Source organism: Neoarius graeffei, chromosome 17 (genome assembly GCF_027579695.1).
Source record: "Neoarius graeffei isolate fNeoGra1 chromosome 17, fNeoGra1.pri, whole genome shotgun sequence".
NCBI classification, from domain to species: Eukaryota; Metazoa; Chordata; class Actinopteri; order Siluriformes; family Ariidae; genus Neoarius; species Neoarius graeffei.
Window position 1 is genome coordinate 59,476,657 of NC_083585.1, and position 21,122 is coordinate 59,497,778.

The 21,122-nt window shown below is 43.1% G+C and overlaps 1 protein-coding gene across 4 annotated transcripts in view; it reads right to left on the bottom strand.

Annotated features, from left to right (window-relative positions):
• Positions 1-21,122, bottom strand: part of robo1 (roundabout, axon guidance receptor, homolog 1 (Drosophila)) — a 573,922-nt gene that overhangs the window by 52,340 nt on the left and 500,460 nt on the right. For all 4 annotated transcript variants that reach the window (XM_060897774.1, XM_060897772.1, XM_060897773.1 and 1 more), the window contains one exon: positions 8,345-8,548. In XM_060897774.1, the coding sequence (XP_060753757.1) occupies positions 8,345-8,548 (204 nt within the window). The remainder of the gene's footprint in view (positions 1-8,344; positions 8,549-21,122) is intronic.

The following is a 21,122-nucleotide window of genomic DNA, read 5'->3' on the forward strand; positions in this document are numbered from 1 at the left end:
AACTTTTTGTTTGAAATGAGAAGCATTATGTTTGGAGAAAGGAAAATGCTGCATTCCAGCATAAGAACCTTATCCCATCTGTGAAACATGGTGGTGGTAGTATCATGGTTTGGGCCTGTTTTGCTGCATCTGGGCCAGGACGGCTTGCCATCATTGATGGAACAATTAAATTATACCAGCAACTTCTAAAGGAAAATGTCAGAACATCTGTCCATGAACTGAATCTCAAGAGAAGGTGGGTCATGCAGCAAGACAACGACCCTAAGCACACAAGTCGTTCTACCAAAGAATGGTTAAAGAAGAATAAAGTTAATGTTTTGGAATGGCCAAGTCAAAGTTCTGACCTTAATCCAATGGAAATGTTGTGGAAGGACCTGAAGCGAGCAGTTCATGTGAGGAAACCCACCAACATCCCAGAGTTGAAGCTGTTCTGTACGGAGGAATGGGCTAAAATTCCTCCAAGCCAGTGTGCAGGACTGATCAACAGTAACCGCAAACGTTTAGTTGCAGTTATTGCTGCACAAAGGGGTCACACCAGATACTGAAAGCAAAGGTTCACATACTTTTGCCACTCACAGATATGTAATATTGGAACATTTTCCTCAATAAATAAATGACCAAGTATAATATTTTTGTCTCATTTGTTTAACTGGGTTCTCTTTATCTACTGTAGCTTTACAGCAGTGTTGATCATATTTTTTATTCATTTGATAGCTGAAAGTGTAGTGTTTACTTTGTTAAGTGTGTTCTTAATATGAAGACTCATAGACAAGCAAGGTACTGTCAATAGTAACACCAAGTAGTTCCAAATTGTCTTTCTGGTCAATAGCCTTGTTCTTGAGAGTGAAAATAGGGATGTGTCGCCATAACCAATGGTGATAGACTTTGAATGATTGATAGATAGATAGTTAAGAGAGAGCCAGTCAGTAATTGAAATGAGATCTTGGTTGATCTTGATTTCCAACAGATCAAGAAACCAATCACTGGAGTAAAGAATAGTATCGTCAGCATAGAGTCTGAGGGATGAATTATCGCAAAAAAAAGTTAATATCTAATAAAGATATTTGAAAAAAAAGAGGACCCAACAGGCTACCCTGAGGCACCCCACTTTCAACAATTCTCCAGTCTGAAAAACTGCCATTTAACTTGATTCTCTGAAGACAACGATTTGAAGACACGAATGCTACACAAAAGCACTCAACATCTCATGGAAGCAACACATCACCAACAAAGAGCTATTTGACAACCTGCTGCCCCTCAATTAAACAATATGCCAGCAGAGGTTATGTTTCGCTGGTCACAGCTGGCAGAGCAAGCACGAACTGGCAAGGGATATTCTCCTTTGGAACCCAAACCATGGCAAGCAAAAAAAGAAAAAGACGGCTAAAAACATATATCGATCAATTTGTTGAAGATGCCGGCTGTCGTTACAAAGACTTGCCAAATGCCACAAACAGTCAGGACAGCTGGAGGAGTCATGTCGTGGAATGCCAAGCAAGCTCGACCCAGTAGTCATAGTCGTAGTAGTAAATGTGTATATACTCCAGTTTTCTGGTTCTGCCTTCAGACTTTGGAAGGTGGACCCAAGGGGATGGAATACAAACAAATTCATTCATCTCATTATCTCTAGCCGCTTTATCCTGTTCTACAGGGTCGCAGGCAAGCTGGAGCCTATCCCAGCTGACTACGGGCGAAAGGCGGGGTACACCCTGGACAAGTCGCCAGGTCATCACAGGGCTGACACATAGACACAGACAACCATTCACACTCACATTCACACCTACGCTCAATTTAGAGTCACCAGTTAACCTAACCTGCATGTCTTTGGACTGTGGGGGAAACCGGAGCACCCGGAGGAAACCCACGCGGACACGGGGAGAACATGCAAACTCCGCACAGAAAGGCCCTCGCCGGCCACGGGGCTCGAACCCGGACCTTCTTGCTGTGAGGCAACAGCGCTAACCACTACACCACCGTGCTGCCCCGAATACAAACAAATTGCGCTTAAAAAACAAACCAAACAAAGATGGCCGCCTGCAGTGTTACTGAGTTACATGGAGGAAGCCATGGCCTAATGGTTAGAGAAGCAGCATTAGGACCAAAAGGTCGTTGGTTCGAGTCCCTGGACCAGCAGGAATGGCTGAAGTGCCCTTGAGCAAGGCCCCCAGGCTGCTCTGGGTATGTTGTACGGATAAAAGCGTCTGCTAAATACCTGTAATGTAAGGAGTGAAGTTTTATTCACGTGTCGTCAACAAGAACTTGAGTTTCTGTATTCATTTGTAAAAACAGTTCAGCTTTTTTTTTTTAAACTTGATTAGTTTAGTTTTCCAACATCTTTTAAACTTTCAAACATACCTTGGCGGACTCCATTTCAGGAAAGTCAAGGAAATATTTTGCCGTAATTGATCACAAGAATGCTGCTTAAAATTAAATCCTATTGGATCTAAACCAGGCCCGATTGGACCCGAAGCGAAAGGACAAACATCTCATTGACGTTTCAAAGCCGAATCCTTTTCAATGTCACAGCGTTCATGTTCTAAAGGTTGAGCGCATGTCAACCTTCAGGTTGTGTGAATGCTAATGCGAATGAATAGGCAGACTCACTTCTCTTTTTTAGCACAGCCTCCAGCCTGCCAATACGCATTCCATTAGCTGAATGTCCTTCAGCTCAGCGCCAACATCAGGGGAAAAAACTCCATTGTGCCATCTCCTGAGTGCACGAACTCTCGAGTGAAAGCGAGAGGTATGAAAGAGCAATAACGCTTCATCAGATACCCAGAGATACCAGAACAGACTGTACCAGGAGTGAAAGCAAGGACAGCTGAGGCAATGAATATTATTCTTTTCAATGCTAAGTTATTTCATGGTAAAGAGAACTATTTACATTGTCTATTTACATATAGAAATTTAAAAACGTTCAAGTTATAGTCTTAGCACTAACAAGTTCAATGAAACCAGCTCTTACTCATCTAACACGACAGAAAGATGAGTCCAAGTCTGCTTTCACATGTGCGGTGGGTGATTAGTATGTCCGAACAGAAGCCCATCACCAGTTGAGGAAGCAATTCAACTCTGAATCGACTCAAAGGAAGTGAATCAGGCATTACTGTGATTTGTGTTAAATGTGAGATGTGAAACTGAGCCAAAGGACAGAGCCGCAAAAATAACGTGTTCTGGAGATTTTAGACAAAAAGAAAAGATAACCACAGGATGCGCACTGGATCATTATTTATATAATATAATCAATCATTTATTTACTGATGATGCTAATGGCTGTGTTTCCCATGCTTGGTGGATTTGGTTTTTATGTCTAATCAAATGAATAAAGGAGTGTTAGGAGAACATTTTGAGTCCTACATTTTTTACATTTAACAGTTATTCTACGAAATCGAGCCGTACATGAGCTGATAGCCGACGAGGCACGTAGCACCGAGTTGTCTATAGAGGATGTGCAATCACGTGACCCGTCCGTGTTTACTCCGCCATATTGGACGGCTTCAGGATTGTTTACCTTGCGCGAGCGTAATGGATCCAGGGAGTAATCCGCAAGAAAATTCGGAAAATACCCCATCTACATCGCGCGATAACTTGTCTAGGTTTGTTCAGCATCTTGAAGGTGACGTGAGGCAGCGTTACGTGGAAAAGCGTTCCAGGTTGGGGATTGCAGATCCGTACAACTTGCTGCAATCCTTGTTCAGGGAAATTCGGAGCTGCGGTGCCGGCGATTTGCCCGATCTGGCCTACCACGACATTTACAATTTTCTCGTTAATCGTGAATCGTGTTACACTGGCAAAGCCCTCAAAGCTTACAAGAGCCTGGAAGCTTATAAATATTTTGTTGCAGGATGGGTATCCCAACTATACCTCTGGAAGGTTCCGAAGAAGAATGTCTACTTGATAACCTCACGGGTAAGTGGCATTAAGACGTTTATCATAAAGAGACTATGCAGGACGTTTTATCGTAAGAATGTTCGAAATCTAAACTCAGTTCCAGATAATGACAGGGTTGTAAATACGTATGTTTTTGTCTGAAAAAAATATCACAAATCGCCGCTATCTTTATCTGTGCAGAATTATTATTCAATATCAGATATAAATGTATACGGGTCACAGATATGTCCAGCTTCTATATTCAAACAAATTAAAAAAATATTTTCTTGCACCTCTATGTGCCTAAAATAACATACATATTCTTTTTCAGTACTTTACACAATCTGATAGGAAGAACTTTATACAACCCCGATTCCAAAAAAGTTGGGACAAAGCACAACTTGTAAATAAAAACGGAATGCAATGATGTGGAAGTTTCAAAATTCCATATTTTATTCAGAATAGAACATAGATGACATATCAAATGTTTAAACTGAGAAAATGTATCATTTAAAGAGAAAAATTAGGTGATTTTAAATTTCATGACAACAACACATCTCAAAAAAGTTGGGACAAGGCCATGTTTCCCACTGTGAGACATCCCCTTTTCTCTTTACAACAGTCTGTAAACGTCTGGGGACTGAGGAGACAAGTTGCTCAAGTTTAGGGATAGGAATGTTAACCCATTCTTGTCTAATGTAGGATTCTAGTTGCTCAACTGTCTTAGGTCTTTTTTGTCGTATCTTCCGTTTTATGATGCGCCAAATGTTTTCTATGGGTGAAAGATCTGGACTGCAGGCTGGCCAGTTCAGTACCCGGACCCTTCTTCTACGCAGCCATGATGCTGTAATTGATGCAGTATGTGGTTTGGCATTGTCATGTTGGAAAATGCAAGGTCTTCCCTGAAAGAGACGTCGTCTGGATGGGAGCATATGTTGCTCTAGAACCTGGATATACCTTTCAGCATTGATGGTGTCTTTCCAGATGTGTAAGCTGCCCATGCCACACGCACTAATGCAACCCCATACCATCAGAGATGCAGGCTTCTGAACTGAGCGCTGATAACAACTTGGGTCGTCCTTCTCCTCTTTAGTCCGCATGACACGGCGTCCCTGATTTCCATAAAGAACTTCAAATTTTGATTCGTCTGACCACAGAACAGTTTTCCACTTTGCCACAGTCCATTTTAAATGAGCCTTGGCCCAGAGAAGACGTCTGCGCTTCTGGATCATGTTTAGATACGGCTTCTTCTTTGAACTATAGAGTTTTAGCTGGCAACGGCGGATGGCACGGTGAATTGTGTTCACAGATAATGTTCTCTGGAAATATTCCTGAGCCCATTTTGTGATTTCCAATACAGAAGCATGCCTGTATGTGATGCAGTGCCGTCTAAGGGCCCGAAGATAACGGGCACCCAGTATGGTTTTCCGGCCTTGACCCTTACGCACAGAGATTCTTCCAGATTCTCTGAATCTTTTGATGATATTATGCACTGTAGATGATGATATGTTCAAACTCTTTGCAATTTTACACTGTCGAACTCCTTTCTGATATTGCTCCACTATTTGTCGGCGCAGAATTAGGGGGATTGGTGATCCTCTTCCCATCTTTACTTCTGAGAGCCGCTGCCACTCCAAGATGCTCTTTTTATACCCAGTCATGTTAATGACCTATTGCCAATTGACCTAATGAGTTGCAATTTGGTCCTCCAGCTGTTCCTTTTTTGTACCTTTAACTTTTCCAGCCTCTTATTGCCCCTGTCCCAACTTTTTTGAGATGTGTTGCTGTCATGAAATTTCAAACGAGCCAGTATTTGGCATGAAATTTCAAAATGTCTCACTTTCGACATTTGATATGTTGTCTAGGTTCTATTGTGAATACAATATCAGTTTTTGAGATTTGTAAATTATTGCATTCCGTTTTTATTTACAATTTGTACTTTGTCCCAACTTTTTTGGAATCGGGGTTGTAAACAAGTTATGCATTTGTATACATATTTTATTAAGAACATTAATATTAGACGTCCATGTGAAAACCAGTTATATTTTTTTGATCACAACTTGGTGATAGGTGGTGCAGTATACTACAATTACACAGCAAGTTCTAACTAATATTTTGAAAAGACCCCAAAGGTCCAATAAAGTGTGCAGTGACTAAAAACAGCGTCTCTCCTCGTCTGCGGGGAATCTATAAAATGACACGCCCTCCTTTTGGCCCTGTCTATTGGTACAACCAAATGCTGAACAAGATATAACCATTCTCGAAAGATCTACTCCCACACACTTGATAATTAGAACGGGTTCGTCTAAGTTCTATGCGCGGCCATGCCGTCCAAGATGGCAGATAAACAAATATCACGCAACCTCGTGACGTCACGTGCATGCGCTATAATCCATGTACGATGAGATCGAGTGGAATAACTGTTTTATTCTATCCACCTTCACTGGATTTTGATAAACAGAGCATTTTTTTTTTTTGCAAATTCAATAAATAAAAACTTTATACAAAACGCCTGACAAAATAATTTCCGCTTAGAATGTAAACAAACCGGCGAAATGACAGGAGCAATTTGTGAAAATGCGATAATTTTTTAAAAATCTTAAATTATTAAAATTAAACTATTAAATTTAATTCTGAAATCAAATTCTTATTATTTTTAAAAAGTTCTTAAAAAAAAGAGACATTCTTACCATCAAATACTTTCATTCCATATTTTGTTACTTTTTTTTTGTATTGTTTGGGGTTTTGTTTTTGAGCAGAGTTTTTATTTCCTCCTTGGTTGGTTCAGCAACACGCTTCACCATTTTCTTTTCTTTCTTAAGAGTTAGGGTTTTGCATTACCGCTACTGACTGGGGTGGAGCATGGAACAGGAAATATTGGGGGTGGAATTTTCTTTGAGCTATTTCAGGGCGTATTCACCCCTACGTTGTTTGGTCCGGACCAAACGAACCAAATTTCCCTTGGTCCGGACCTTTTGGGTTGGTCTGAATACAAACAACCGAACTCTGGTCCGGACCAAACAAGCGGACCGAGACCGAGCTGCAAGGTCGGACTCGGTCCGGACCAAAGGAACCCTGGTGCGGATCTTTTGGAGGTGTGAAACCAGACCGGACCTAATCTGACAGTTTTGCTTTTTTGTACCTCGGGAGCTTCCGTCGTTTGTCGAGCATTATGGGAAACAGAGTCTTGGCACTCCACCGCAAAGTGCAAACACTGTTTCGGTTGTCAAGGGAACCTTACAACAGTCGTTCAGTCATTCAGACCAGTGGTAGGCTAGACTACAGAGTACAAAAAATGAGTAGGGGGCAAACGTGGGCCGAGGAAGAAACGCGTACCCTTGTGGATATATGGGCAGATGTCCACATATCTGAGCTTTTGGAGAGAACACACAAAAATGCCGACGTGTTTGCTGTATTCAGTGAGAAAATGAAGGAGAAGGGGTTCACGCGCTCCCCAGAACAATGTCGGCTAAAAGTGAAGAAACTCCGTCAGACCTACATTAAAATCAGGGACATTCTTTCAAAAAGTGGCGGTACTAGCAACGCAAAAAAGAAATTCATCTATTACGATGGATAAGGCGAATATCCCGACACGTACCTCCTCCGTCTTGCGTGAAGAGCTAGAACTGTCACAACATGATGTGCGCTCATCAGCGCTATCCTCCATAGCCGCCTTGCCCTTTGTCGTCGTCGTTGATAAATTACTTGTACAGCAGCATAGTAATCGCACAATTGTGAAAACAGTAAAAACTGGAAAAAACGTATAGCTTTGATGACATTAAAAAGAATAACAGCACGGAAAGCCTCCATGACTACTTTTGAACTTAACGCTCTGTGCGCGTGTCGTCTCTGACCAATAGCTGAACGACCTCAGGGCGCGTGGCTTTGTTGACAGATTTTGGTCCGCTTACTAAAATGTACAGTGTGAAAGCGAACCGCACCAAAATGAAAAAAATAAAAAACAACATTTGGTTCGGATCAAAGCAAGTGAACTATCGAACTATCCTGGTCTGAATACACCCTCAGTTTCTTTTAAATACTTAAAAACAAAGCAATATATCTGACTTGATGGGCTCCACCATTTTGTTTTTCTTTACTCACGGTATATGAGCTGATATCCTAGCAGTAAAGTAGCCAATCAGAGTGCGCGATTGCTCATATCCGCTGAATGTAGATAGGATAATTTAGTTTATTTAATTAGCCTAATAAACTATGTACCATAGCACAGCTAAGAAGATATCTGCTGCTGGTTTGCATGTTAAAAAACGAGTGATCAAAAGTGAATAAAAAAAGAAAACCAAACCAAAAAGATTAATTTCGCTCTGATTCTGGATACCGTGCGTTAAAGTGCTGTATGATTCGGGGGATGTTATTTCTGCACACTAGCTGCACTTAGTAAACAAATTTAGCTTGAAATAATACTTAAAATAAAAGAGCTGCCCAAAAGTCGTCGTCGTCGAGTTTGGTGCCGTACCTTTCCGGATGCCGGCGTAGCTCGTGCTCAGGCCCGTCCTTTTCTTGCGATGGCGGTACAGCCAGATGCTGAACACCATGAGGATGATCCAACACGCCGCGCCGATCCCGGCGATGAAGGCTGGCTGCTTGACCACGTCCGAGATCTGCTGAGAGAGCGTGTCCTCTGGGTCCACTATAGACTGAGTCATCTTCCCTGAGGAGTCTGGCACAGAGACAGGAGCAGAAATAAAGAACACGCATCAAACGAGGGGAAAAAAAAAGATGATTTTCCCAAACAGTGTGGACCGGATAACATTTTATAAATTTCATGAAATTGAATCAGCTATAATTACGTTGAACAGAAATCAGAGGATTCGATCTCTAATTTGGAATCCTCGTCTACAGATCAGAGTAATTTCTCTTTCTGTTGTAAAGCATAAAAAATGCTTGGCATGTCTGGAGAAACAGCAGACAACAAAGCGTCTGCTTCGTCTGTGTCTGTCTCACACTCGCTCGCCACATAAAAGGAGCTCGGCCCGTCCTTCCCAGCACACGTTTCTTCCCGTCGACTTGCTTTTCTTCCCCCCTGCAGCATTTTGTTTTAGTCACTTTTATCATTTAAGAGACATTTTGAAGCTGGAGGCAAAAGCTTTAGTTTTCATCAAACACAAATGCTCAAAGTGTCATTGTAGTTTCTTTTGTGGACGTGCTTTTAATCCTTCTCGTCTCTCCGTCCCTCCATGTGTGCGAGTTCAATCGCATTTAAAGACCTTGGATATTATTTAATTCCCTGATGTTCATATTTATTATTATTATTATTATTAAAGAAGAACTGAAGTCAGTTTTAAACTTGCTTTATTTCTGAATTAACGTGTTATTCAGTGACGTTTTCGGTTTTAGTAACCTTATATCGTGACTCATATCGGCAACTAATTGCAATTAAATATTATACTTATCAGCCTATTCGGTTTTTATCCGTGTTGAATTGAGTTCGTTTGGTCCACGGCAGGCGTCGCTTATCCGCGCGATCTTCACGAGACTTGTGCGAGACTTCGAAACGTCAAGTGTCAGCGCCGCCATTTTGAAAACTGTTTTCCAAACGAAGTATTGCACAAAAACGAGTTTAAATGACGATTACTGCCTACTTTTTTCAAACTTTCTTGATTGCTATCAAAACAAACAAAATTCGAAAGAGGGCGCGCGTGGCTTTTGACAACATTGGAAGATGGTCACTTTGATTTCCGCTGTACGTTTTACTTCCGTCCATTCATATATTTAATAAAATGAGATAAATAGAATTTTGATTTTAAAAAAAAATTGCCTTCAGTTCTCCTTTAAGTGGTAATATTTTTGGTCAACTACCCCACCTATTTCCTTGTAATTTTTTTCTTTCCTTTGGTGATTAACAAAACATTAACACTACCTTAACAGTTATTGGCAACATTTTTCTTGAGATTTTCTTTTCTTTTTTTTAGTGCTGTCAAAAACGTCGCGTTATTAACGCGTTAACTTGACTCAATTTTAACGGCGATAATTTTTGCATGTTTCAGTTTGCATGTTCTCCCCGTGTCCGCGTGGGTTTCCTCCGGGTGCTCCGGTTTCCCCCACAGTCCAAAGACATGCAGCTTAGGTTAACTGGTGACTCTAAATTGAGCGTAGGTGTGAATGTGAGTGTGAATGGTTGTCTGTGTCTATGTGTCAGCCCTGTGATGACCTGGCGACTTGTCCAGGGTGTACCCCGCCTTTCGCCCGTAGTCAGCTGGGATAGGCTCCAGCTTGCCTGCGACCCTGTAGAACAGGATAAAGCGGCGAGAGATAATGAGATGAAATGAGATAGTCTTTTCCCACCAACATGTTGAACTAGTAAAAATCAGCTCTAGATGTCACCAAAAGCCACAAAATGAACCCTTACTGTATATTTCAACATTTTCTGCAAGAACATGCCCCTGGACCCCCCTAGTTTACATGCCACCTACAGCGACGTGCTCTTTGCAACTTGCTGCACTCGAGGGGGCCACGACTCTTTCCAATTTTTCTCAGGGAAACCCTGTGTGTGTGTGTGTGTGTGTGTGTGTGTGTTTGTTAATGAATGAATTAATTCATTCATTAATTATTGTGAACTGGCTACCAGACTGTTTTGAGCAAAGAAAATTGATCGTGCAATCGTTGGGAGATGGTGCTTTCAAGTCCCGATGATAGGCCTCTATGAGCTCATGTATGCAGAAGAGGGTAGATAGCGTTTTCGTCCGAGTGTGTTTCTTTGACCTGTGATGCAGCAGTTTTAAAAGGCAGCTGATTGACTTGTCTCTCAGAGGAATCATGTGATAACCTTCACCCTCGCTGGATGGTAGCTGTGGCATGATCAGGGCCAAAGGGTGAGAACTGACGAACGAGCAGGCAGGTAAAAATGTCCATTCGCATTCCTTACAGCTATCTTCATTGGCAAAAGCTTGCTGCGCTTTGGTCAAAAAGGCTTTCATGTTGTATCTTGATATTCCTTGGTGTGTTTGGCGTGGGTCAGTGGGGGGTGGTTGGGGGATTTTGATGTTTTTCTCAACGACAGAAAAACCGCGCTGTCTTTCTACAAAGTCGCTTTCCTTCAAACTGTCAGATACTTCAAAGCACACGGCAGTAAAACGTCCCCTTGACTGTGCAGGTGTGTGTCTGTGTGAGGCTCGTCCTTCGTCCTTTCTTCTCCATCGTTTTAAATCCCAACAAGAGTTTTCCATTTATCTTCTGACTTCAGGTGGAGAAAAAAAAAAGCATTTTCCTGTTTCACAGCTCCAACCATTCGATGTTAATTAATTTACCGTAAATGCGAGCAGATTAAATGCTGTCATTCAACACTGGAGACACTGAGTTTATTATTTCTGACAAGTAAATGCTTTGAACTTTCCAAAGGAAGCTGGAAAATAGTTCACGACAATAGAAATTAATGGAAACACCTGCATTATAAGCTTTAAAGAACTTGAAAAGGAGAAATTTATGCAAAACCGTAAAATAATGCAATGCAAGTAAAATTAGTTACTGGTTGCAAAATGGAAGCAGTTGGGAGGCTAGTTTCGACTTTTCATGAAAGAACGAAACTTTTTCTGTATACAATTACAAATCGAAGTTGATTCAAATACACAGAGGAAAAGGAAAAAAAATGAAGCGCTCATGCCACTATGCAGAATGAGGAACATGGGTTTTACCTCAAAGACTAGAGCTGTGTCCGAAATCACTCGCTCACTCATTTCACTCACTACTCACTATCTAGGGAATTCTATATAGAGGACTATACAGTGAGCTCATTGGGAAAATGAAAAAAAAAACAAAACAAAACACCGCGCCGTTATTTACGTCATTACTGTCACACAGTTAAAACGTGCCAGATCAGTCGGCTGGTGGGTTTTCAAAATGATAAATACATGCGTGTATTTTTGTGATGAATACATATTAAATCAATACAAAGTACTTTGTGTCTACTGCAGCTTTCAGTTCTTTTAAATCAAGGCTGAATATTTTCTTCTTTGCCGCTGCCTTTTATTAAATCACATTTGAGACTTTTAATTTAATTTCTTTCAGCGCGACCACAATGCATGATGGGATATATTGCTTGGTTAGTGACAATCAGTTGTACACTTTTCACAGTGCATTGTGGGATACCATGAGTCCACAATACTCACTATACATTCAGACAGCACCAGAAAATGGTGAACTCACTATACAGTCCACTATACACCCTGTGTCTGAAATCGCTCTCTACTCACTATACAGTCCACTATACACCCTGTGTCTGAAATCGCTCTCTACTCACTATACAGTCCACTATACACCGTGTCTGAAATCGCTCTCTACTCACTATACAGTCCACTATACACCCTGTGTCTGAAATCGCTCTCTACTCACTATACAGTCCGCTATACACCCTGTGTCTGAAATCGCTCTCTACTCACTATACAGTCCGCTATACACCCTCTGTCTGAAATCGCTCTCTACTCACTATACAGTCCACTATACACCCTGTGTCTGAAATCGCTCCCTACTCACCATACAGTCCACTATACACCGTGTGTCTGAAATCGCTCTCTACTCACTATACAGTCCACTATACACCCTGTGTCTGAAATCGCTCTCTACTCACTATACAGTCCGCTATACACCCTGTGTCTGAAATCGCTCTCTACTCACTATACAGTCCACTATACACCCTGTGTCTGAAATCGCTCTCTACTCACTATACAGTCCACTATACACCCTGTGTCTGAAATCGCTCTCTACTCACTATACAGTCCACTATACACCGTGTGTCTGAAATCGCTCTCTACTCACTATACAGTCCACTATACACCCTGTGTCTGAAATCGCTCTCTACTCACTATACAGTCCACTATACACCGTGTCTGAAATCGCTCTCTACTCACTATACAGTCCACTATACACCCTGTGTCTGAAATCGCTCTCTACTCACTATACAGTCCGCTATACACCCTGTGTCTGAAATCGCTCTCTACTCACTATACAGTCCACTATACACCCTCTGTCTGAAATCGCTCTCTACTCACCATACAGTCCACTATACACCCTGTGTCTGAAATCGCTCCCTACTCACCATACAGTCCACTATACACCGTGTGTCTGAAATCGCTCTCTACTCACTATACAGTCCACTATACACCCTGTGTCTGAAATCGCTCTCTACTCACTATACAGTCCACTATACACCCTGTGTCTGAAATCGCTCCCTACTCACCATACAGTCCACTATACACCGTGTGTCTGAAATCGCTCCCTACTCACCATACAGTCCACTATACACCGTGTGTCTGAAATCGCTCCCTACTCACTATACAGTCCACTATACACCGTGTGTCTGAAATCGCTCTCTACTCACTATACAGTCCACTATACACCGTGTCTGAAATCGCTCTCTACTCACTATACAGTCCGCTATACACCGTGTGTCTGAAATCGCTCTCTACTCACTATACAGTCCGCTATACACCCTGTGTCTGAAATCGCTCTCTACTCACTATACAGTCCGCTATACACCCTGTGTCTGAAATCGCTCTCTACTCACTATACAGTCCGCTATACACCCTGTGTCTGAAATCGCTCTCTACTCACCATACAGTCCGCTATACACCCTGTGTCTGAAATCGCTCTCTACTCACCATACAGTCCGCTATACACCCTGTGTCTGAAATCGCTCTCTACTCACTATACAGTCAACTATACACCCTGTGTCTGAAATCGCTCCCTACTCACTATACAGTCCACTATACACCGTGTGTCTGAAATCGCTCCCTACTCACTATACAGTCCACTATACACCGTGTGTCTGAAATCCCTCCCTACTCACTATACAGTCCACTATACACCCTGTGTCTGAAATCGCTCCCTACTCACTATACAGTCCACTATACACCCTGTGTCTGAAATCGCTCCCTACTCACTATACAGTCCGCTATACACCCTGTGTCTGAAATCGCTCTCTACTCACTATACAGTCCGCTATACACCGTGTCTGAAATCGCTCTCTACTCACTATACAGTCCGCTATACACCCTGTGTCTGAAATCGCTCTCTACTCACTATACAGTCCACTATACACCCTGTGTCTGAAATCGCTCTCTACTCACTATACAGTCCACTATACACCCTGTGTCTGAAATCGCTCCCTACTCACTATACAGTCCACTATACACCGTGTGTCTGAAATCGCTCCCTACTCACTATACAGTCCACTATACACCGTGTGTCTGAAATCCCTCCCTACTCACTATACAGTCCACTATACACCCTGTGTCTGAAATCGCTCCCTACTCACTATACAGTCCACTATACACCCTGTGTCTGAAATCGCTCCCTACTCACTATACAGTCCACTATACACCCTGTGTCTGAAATCGCTCCCTACTCACTATACAGTCCACTATACACCCTGTGTCTGAAATCGCTCCCTACTCACTATACAGTCCGCTATACACCCTGTCTGAAATCGCTCTCTACTCACTATACAGTCCGCTATACACCCTGTGTCTGAAATCGCTCTCTACTCACTATACAGTCCGCTATACACCCTGTGTCTGAAATCGCTCTCTACTCACTATACAGTCCACTATACACCCTGTGTCTGAAATCGCTCTCTACTCACTATACAGTCCACTATACACCCTGTGTCTGAAATCGCTCCCTACTCACTATACAGTCCACTATACACCGTGTGTCTGAAATCGCTCCCTACTCACTATACAGTCCACTATACACCGTGTGTCTGAAATCGCTCTCTACTCACTATACAGTCCACTATACACCCTGTGTCTGAAATCGCTCTCTACTCACTATACAGTCCACTATACACCCTGTGTCTGAAATCGCTCCCTACTCACTATACAGTCCACTATACACCGTGTGTCTGAAATCCCTCCCTACTCACTATACAGTCCACTATACACCCTGTGTCTGAAATCGCTCCCTACTCACTATACAGTCCACTATACACCCTGTGTCTGAAATCGCTCCCTACTCACTATACAGTCCACTATACACCCTGTGTCTGAAATCACTCCCTACTCACTATACAGTCCACTATACACCCTGTCTGAAATCGCTCTCTACTCACTATACAGTCCACTATACACCCTGTGTCTGAAATTGCTCCTGAATCACTATACAGTTCACTATACACCCTGTGTCTGAAATTGCTCCCGACACACTATACAGTCCACTATACACCCTGTGTCTGAAATCGCTCCCTACTCACTATACAGTCCACTATACACCCTGTGTCTGAAATCGCTCTCTACTCACTATACAGTCCACTATACACCCTGTGTCTGAAATTGCTCCTGAATCACTATACAGTTCACTATACACCCTGTGTCTGAAATTGCTCCCGACACACTATACAGTCCACTATACACCCTGTGTCTGAAATCGCTCCCTACTCACTATACAGTCCGCTATACACCCTGTGTCTGAAATCGCTCTCTACTCACTATACAGTCCGCTATACACCCTGTGTCTGAAATCGCTCTCTACTCACTATACAGTCCACTATACACCCTGTGTCTGAAATCGCTCTCTACTCACTATACAGTCCACTATACACCCTGTGTCTGAAATCGCTCCCTACTCACTATACAGTCCACTATACACCGTGTGTCTGAAATCGCTCCCTACTCACTATACAGTCCACTATACACCGTGTGTCTGAAATCCCTCCCTACTCACTATACAGTCCACTATACACCCTGTGTCTGAAATCGCTCCCTACTCACTATACAGTCCACTATACACCCTGTGTCTGAAATCGCTCCCTACTCACTATACAGTCCACTATACACCCTGTGTCTGAAATCGCTCCCTACTCACTATACAGTCCACTATACACCCTGTGTCTGAAATCACTCCCTACTCACTATACAGTCCACTATACACCCTGTCTGAAATCGCTCTCTACTCACTATACAGTCCACTATACACCCTGTGTCTGAAATTGCTCCTGAATCACTATACAGTTCACTATACACCCTGTGTCTGAAATTGCTCCCGACACACTATACAGTCCACTATACACCCTGTGTCTGAAATCGCTCCCTACTCACTATACAGTCCACTATACACCCTGTGTCTGAAATCGCTCTCTACTCACTATACAGTCCACTATACACCCTGTGTCTGAAATTGCTCCTGAATCACTATACAGTTCACTATACACCCTGTGTCTGAAATTGCTCCCGACACACTATACAGTCCACTATACACCCTGTGTCTGAAATCGCTCTCTACTCACTATACAGTCCACTATACACCCTGTGTCTGAAATCGCTCCCTACTCACTATACAGTCCACTATACACCATGTGTCTGAAATCGCTCTCTACTCACTATACAGTCCACTATACACCGTGTATGAAATCGCTCTCTACTCACTATACAGTCCACTATACACCCTGTGTCTGAAATCGCTCTCTACTCACCATACAGTCCGCTATACACCCTGTGTCTGAAATCGCTCTCTACTCACTATACAGTCAACTATACACCCTGTGTCTGAAATCGCGCCCTACTCACTATACAGTCCACTATACACCGTGTGTCTGAAATCGCTCCCTACTCACTATACAGTCCACTATACACCGTGTGTCTGAAATCCCTCCCTACTCACTATACAGTCCACTATACACCCTGTGTCTGAAATCGCTCCCTACTCACTATACAGTCCACTATACACCCTGTGTCTGAAATCGCTCCCTACTCACTATACAGTCCGCTATACACCCTGTGTCTGAAATCGCTCTCTACTCACTATACAGTCCGCTATACACCCTGTGTCTGAAATCGCTCCCTACTCACTATACAGTCCACTATACACCCTGTGTCTGAAATCGCTCTCTACTCACTATACAGTCCGCTATACACCCTGTGTCTGAAATCGCTCTCTACTCACTATACAGTCCACTATACACCCTGTGTCTGAAATCGCTCTCTACTCACTATACAGTCCACTATACACCCTGTGTCTGAAATCGCTCCCTACTCACTATACAGTCCACTATACACCGTGTGTCTGAAATCGCTCCCTACTCACTATACAGTCCACTATACACCGTGTGTCTGAAATCCCTCCCTACTCACTATACAGTCCACTATACACCCTGTGTCTGAAATCGCTCCCTACTCACTATACAGTCCACTATACACCCTGTGTCTGAAATCGCTCCCTACTCACTATACAGTCCACTATACACCCTGTGTCTGAAATCGCTCCCTACTCACTATACAGTCCACTATACACCCTGTGTCTGAAATCGCTCCCGACTCACTATACAGTCCGCTATACACCCTGTGTCTGAAATCGCTCTCTACTCACTATACAGTCCGCTATACACCCTGTGTCTGAAATCGCTCTCTACTCACTATACAGTCCGCTATACACCCTGTGTCTGAAATCGCTCTCTACTCACTATACAGTCCTCTATACACCCTGTGTCTGAAATCGCTCTCTACTCACTATACAGTCCACTATACACCCTGTGTCTGAAATCGCTCCCTACTCACTATACAGTCCACTATACACCGTGTGTCTGAAATCGCTCCCTACTCACTATACAGTCCACTATACACCGTGTGTCTGAAATCCCTCCATACTCACTATACAGTCCACTATACACCCTGTGTCTGAAATCGCTCCCTACTCACTATACAGTCCACTATACACCCTGTGTCTGAAATCGCTCCCTACTCACTATACAGTCCACTATACACCCTGTGTCTGAAATCGCTCCCTACTCACTATACAGTCCACTATACACCCTGTGTCTGAAATCACTCCCTACTCACTATACAGTCCACTATACATCCTGTCTGAAATCGCTCTCTACTCACTATACAGTCCACTATACACCCTGTGTCTGAAATTGCTCCTGAATCACTATACAGTTCACTATACACCCTGTGTCTGAAATTGCTCCCGACACACTATACAGTCCACTATACACCCTGTGTCTGAAATCGCTCCCTACTCACTATACAGTCCACTATACACCCTGTGTCTGAAATCGCTCTCTACTCACTATACAGTCCACTATACACCCTGTGTCTGAAATTGCTCCTGAATCACTATACAGTTCACTATACACCCTGTGTCTGAAATTGCTCCCGACACACTATACAGTCCACTATACACCCTGTGTCTGAAATCGCTCTCTACTCACTATACAGTCCACTATACACCCTGTGTCTGAAATCGCTCCCTACTCACTATACAGTCCACTATACACCATGTGTCTGAAATCGCTCTCTACTCACTATACAGTCCACTATACACCGTGTATGAAATCGCTCTCTACTCACTATACAGTCCACTATACACCCTGTGTCTGAAATCGCTCTCTACTCACTATACAGTCCACTATACACCGTGTCTGAAATCGCTCCCTACTCACTATACAGTCCACTATACACCGTGTGTCTGAAATCCCTCCCTACTCACTATACAGTCCACTATACACCCTGTGTCTGAAATCGCTCCCTACTCACTATACAGTCCACTATACACCCTGTGTCTGAAATCGCTCCCTACTCACTATACAGTCCGCTATACACCCTGTGTCTGAAATCGCTCTCTACTCACTATACAGTCCGCTATACACCCTGTGTCTGAAATCGCTCCCTACTCACTATACAGTCCACTATACACCCTGTGTCTGAAATCGCTCTCTACTCACTATACAGTCCGCTATACACCCTGTGTCTGAAATCGCTCTCTACTCACTATACAGTCCACTATACACCCTGTGTCTGAAATCGCTCTCTACTCACTATACAGTCCACTATACACCCTGTGTCTGAAATCGCTCCCTACTCACTATACAGTCCACTATACACCGTGTGTCTGAAATCGCTCCCTACTCACTATACAGTCCACTATACACCGTGTGTCTGAAATCCCTCCCTACTCACTATACAGTCCACTATACACCCTGTGTCTGAAATCGCTCCCTACTCACTATACAGTCCACTATACACCCTGTGTCTGAAATCGCTCCCTACTCACTATACAGTCCACTATACACCCTGTGTCTGAAATCGCTCCCTACTCACTATACAGTCCACTATACACCCTGTGTCTGAAATCGCTCCCTACTCACTATACAGTCCGCTATACACCCTGTGTCTGAAATCGCTCTCTACTCACTATACAGTCCGCTATACACCCTGTGTCTGAAATCGCTCTCTACTCACTATACAGTCCGCTATACACCCTGTGTCTGAAATCGCTCTCTACTCACTATACAGTCCACTATACACCCTGTGTCTGAAATCGCTCTCTACTCACTATACAGTCCACTATACACCCTGTGTCTGAAATCGCTCCCTACTCACTATACAGTCCACTATACACCGTGTGTCTGAAATCGCTCCCTACTCACTATACTGTCCACTATACACCGTGTGTCTGAAATCCCTCCCTACTCACTATACAGTCCACTATACACCCTGTGTCTGAAATCGCTCCCTACTCACTATACAGTCCACTATACACCCTGTGTCTGAAATCGCTCCCTACTCACTATACAGTCCACTATACACCCTGTGTCTGAAATCGCTCCCTACTCACTATACAGTCCACTATACACCCTGTGTCTGAAATCACTCCCTACTCACTATACAGTCCACTATACACCCTGTCTGAAATCGCTCTCTACTCACTATACAGTCCACTATACACCCTGTGTCTGAAATTGCTCCTGAATCACTATACAGTTCACTATACACCCTGTGTCTGAAATTGCTCCCGACACACTATACAGTCCACTATACACCCTGTGTCTGAAATCGCTCCCTCCTCACTATACAGTCCACTATACACCCTGTGTCTGAAATCGCTCTCTACTCACTATACAGTCCACTATACACCCTGTGTCTGAAATTGCTCCTGAATCACTATACAGTTCACTATACACCCTGTGTCTGAAATTGCTCCCGACACACTATACAGTCCACTATACACCCTGTGTCTGAAATCGCTCTCTACTCACTATACAGTCCACTATACACCCTGTGTCTGAAATCGCTCCCTACTCACTATACAGTCCACTATACACCATGTGTCTGAAATCGCTCTCTACTCACTATACAGTCCACTATACACCCTGTGTCTGAAATCGCTCTCTACTCACTATACAGTCCACTATACACCCTGTGTCTGAAATCGCTCTCTACTCACTATACAGTCCACTATACACCGTGTCTGAAATCGCTCCCTACTCACTATACAGTCCACTATACACCCTGTGTCTGAAATCACTCTCTACTCACTATACAGTCCACTATACACCCTGTGTCTGAAATCGCTCTCTACTCACTATACAGTCCACTATACACCCTGTGTCTGAAATCGCTCTCTACTCACCATACAGTCCACTATACACCCTGTGTCTGAAATCGCTCTCTACTCACCATACAGTCCACTATACACCGTGTCTGAAATCGCTCTCTACTCACCATACAGTCCACTATACACCCTGTGTCTGAAATCGCTCTCTACTCACTATACAGTCCACTATACACCCTGTGTCTGAAATCGCTCCCTACTCACTATACAGTCCGCTATACACCCTGTGTCTGAAATCGCTCTCTACTCACTATACAGTCCGCTATACACCCTGTGTCTGAAATTGCTCTCTACTCACTATACAGTCCACTATACACCCTGTGTCTGAAATCGCTCTCTACTCACTATACAGTCCACTATACACCCTGTGTCTGAAATCGCTCTCTACTCACTATACAGTCCACTATACACCCTGTGTCTGAAATTGCTCTCTACTCACTATACAGTCCACTATACACCCTGTGTCTGAAATCGCTCTCTACTCACTATACAGGGCGCTATATAGCGAGGACGCCATTTTGTAGCACTGTCTGAAATGATAGTGAGGATTATTACACCCTATATAGTGCACTCAAAGTATCCCATAATGCATCATGAAAAGTCGTGTACAACCGATGGTCACTAACCAAAGCAATATATCCCATCATGCATTGCGGTCACGTTGAAAGAAATCAAATTAAAAGTCTCAAATGTGATTTAATAAAAGGCAGCGGCAAAGAAGAAAGTATTCAGCCTTGATTTAAAAGAACTGAAATCTGCAGGTACTTTGTATTGATTAATGTGGGAAATGCGCTCAGTATAATATGGATTTATCACAAAAACACACGCATGGATTTATTATTTTGAAACCCACCGGCCGACTGATCTGGCTCGTTTTAATTGTGCAACAGTAATGGCGTAAATACCGTCGC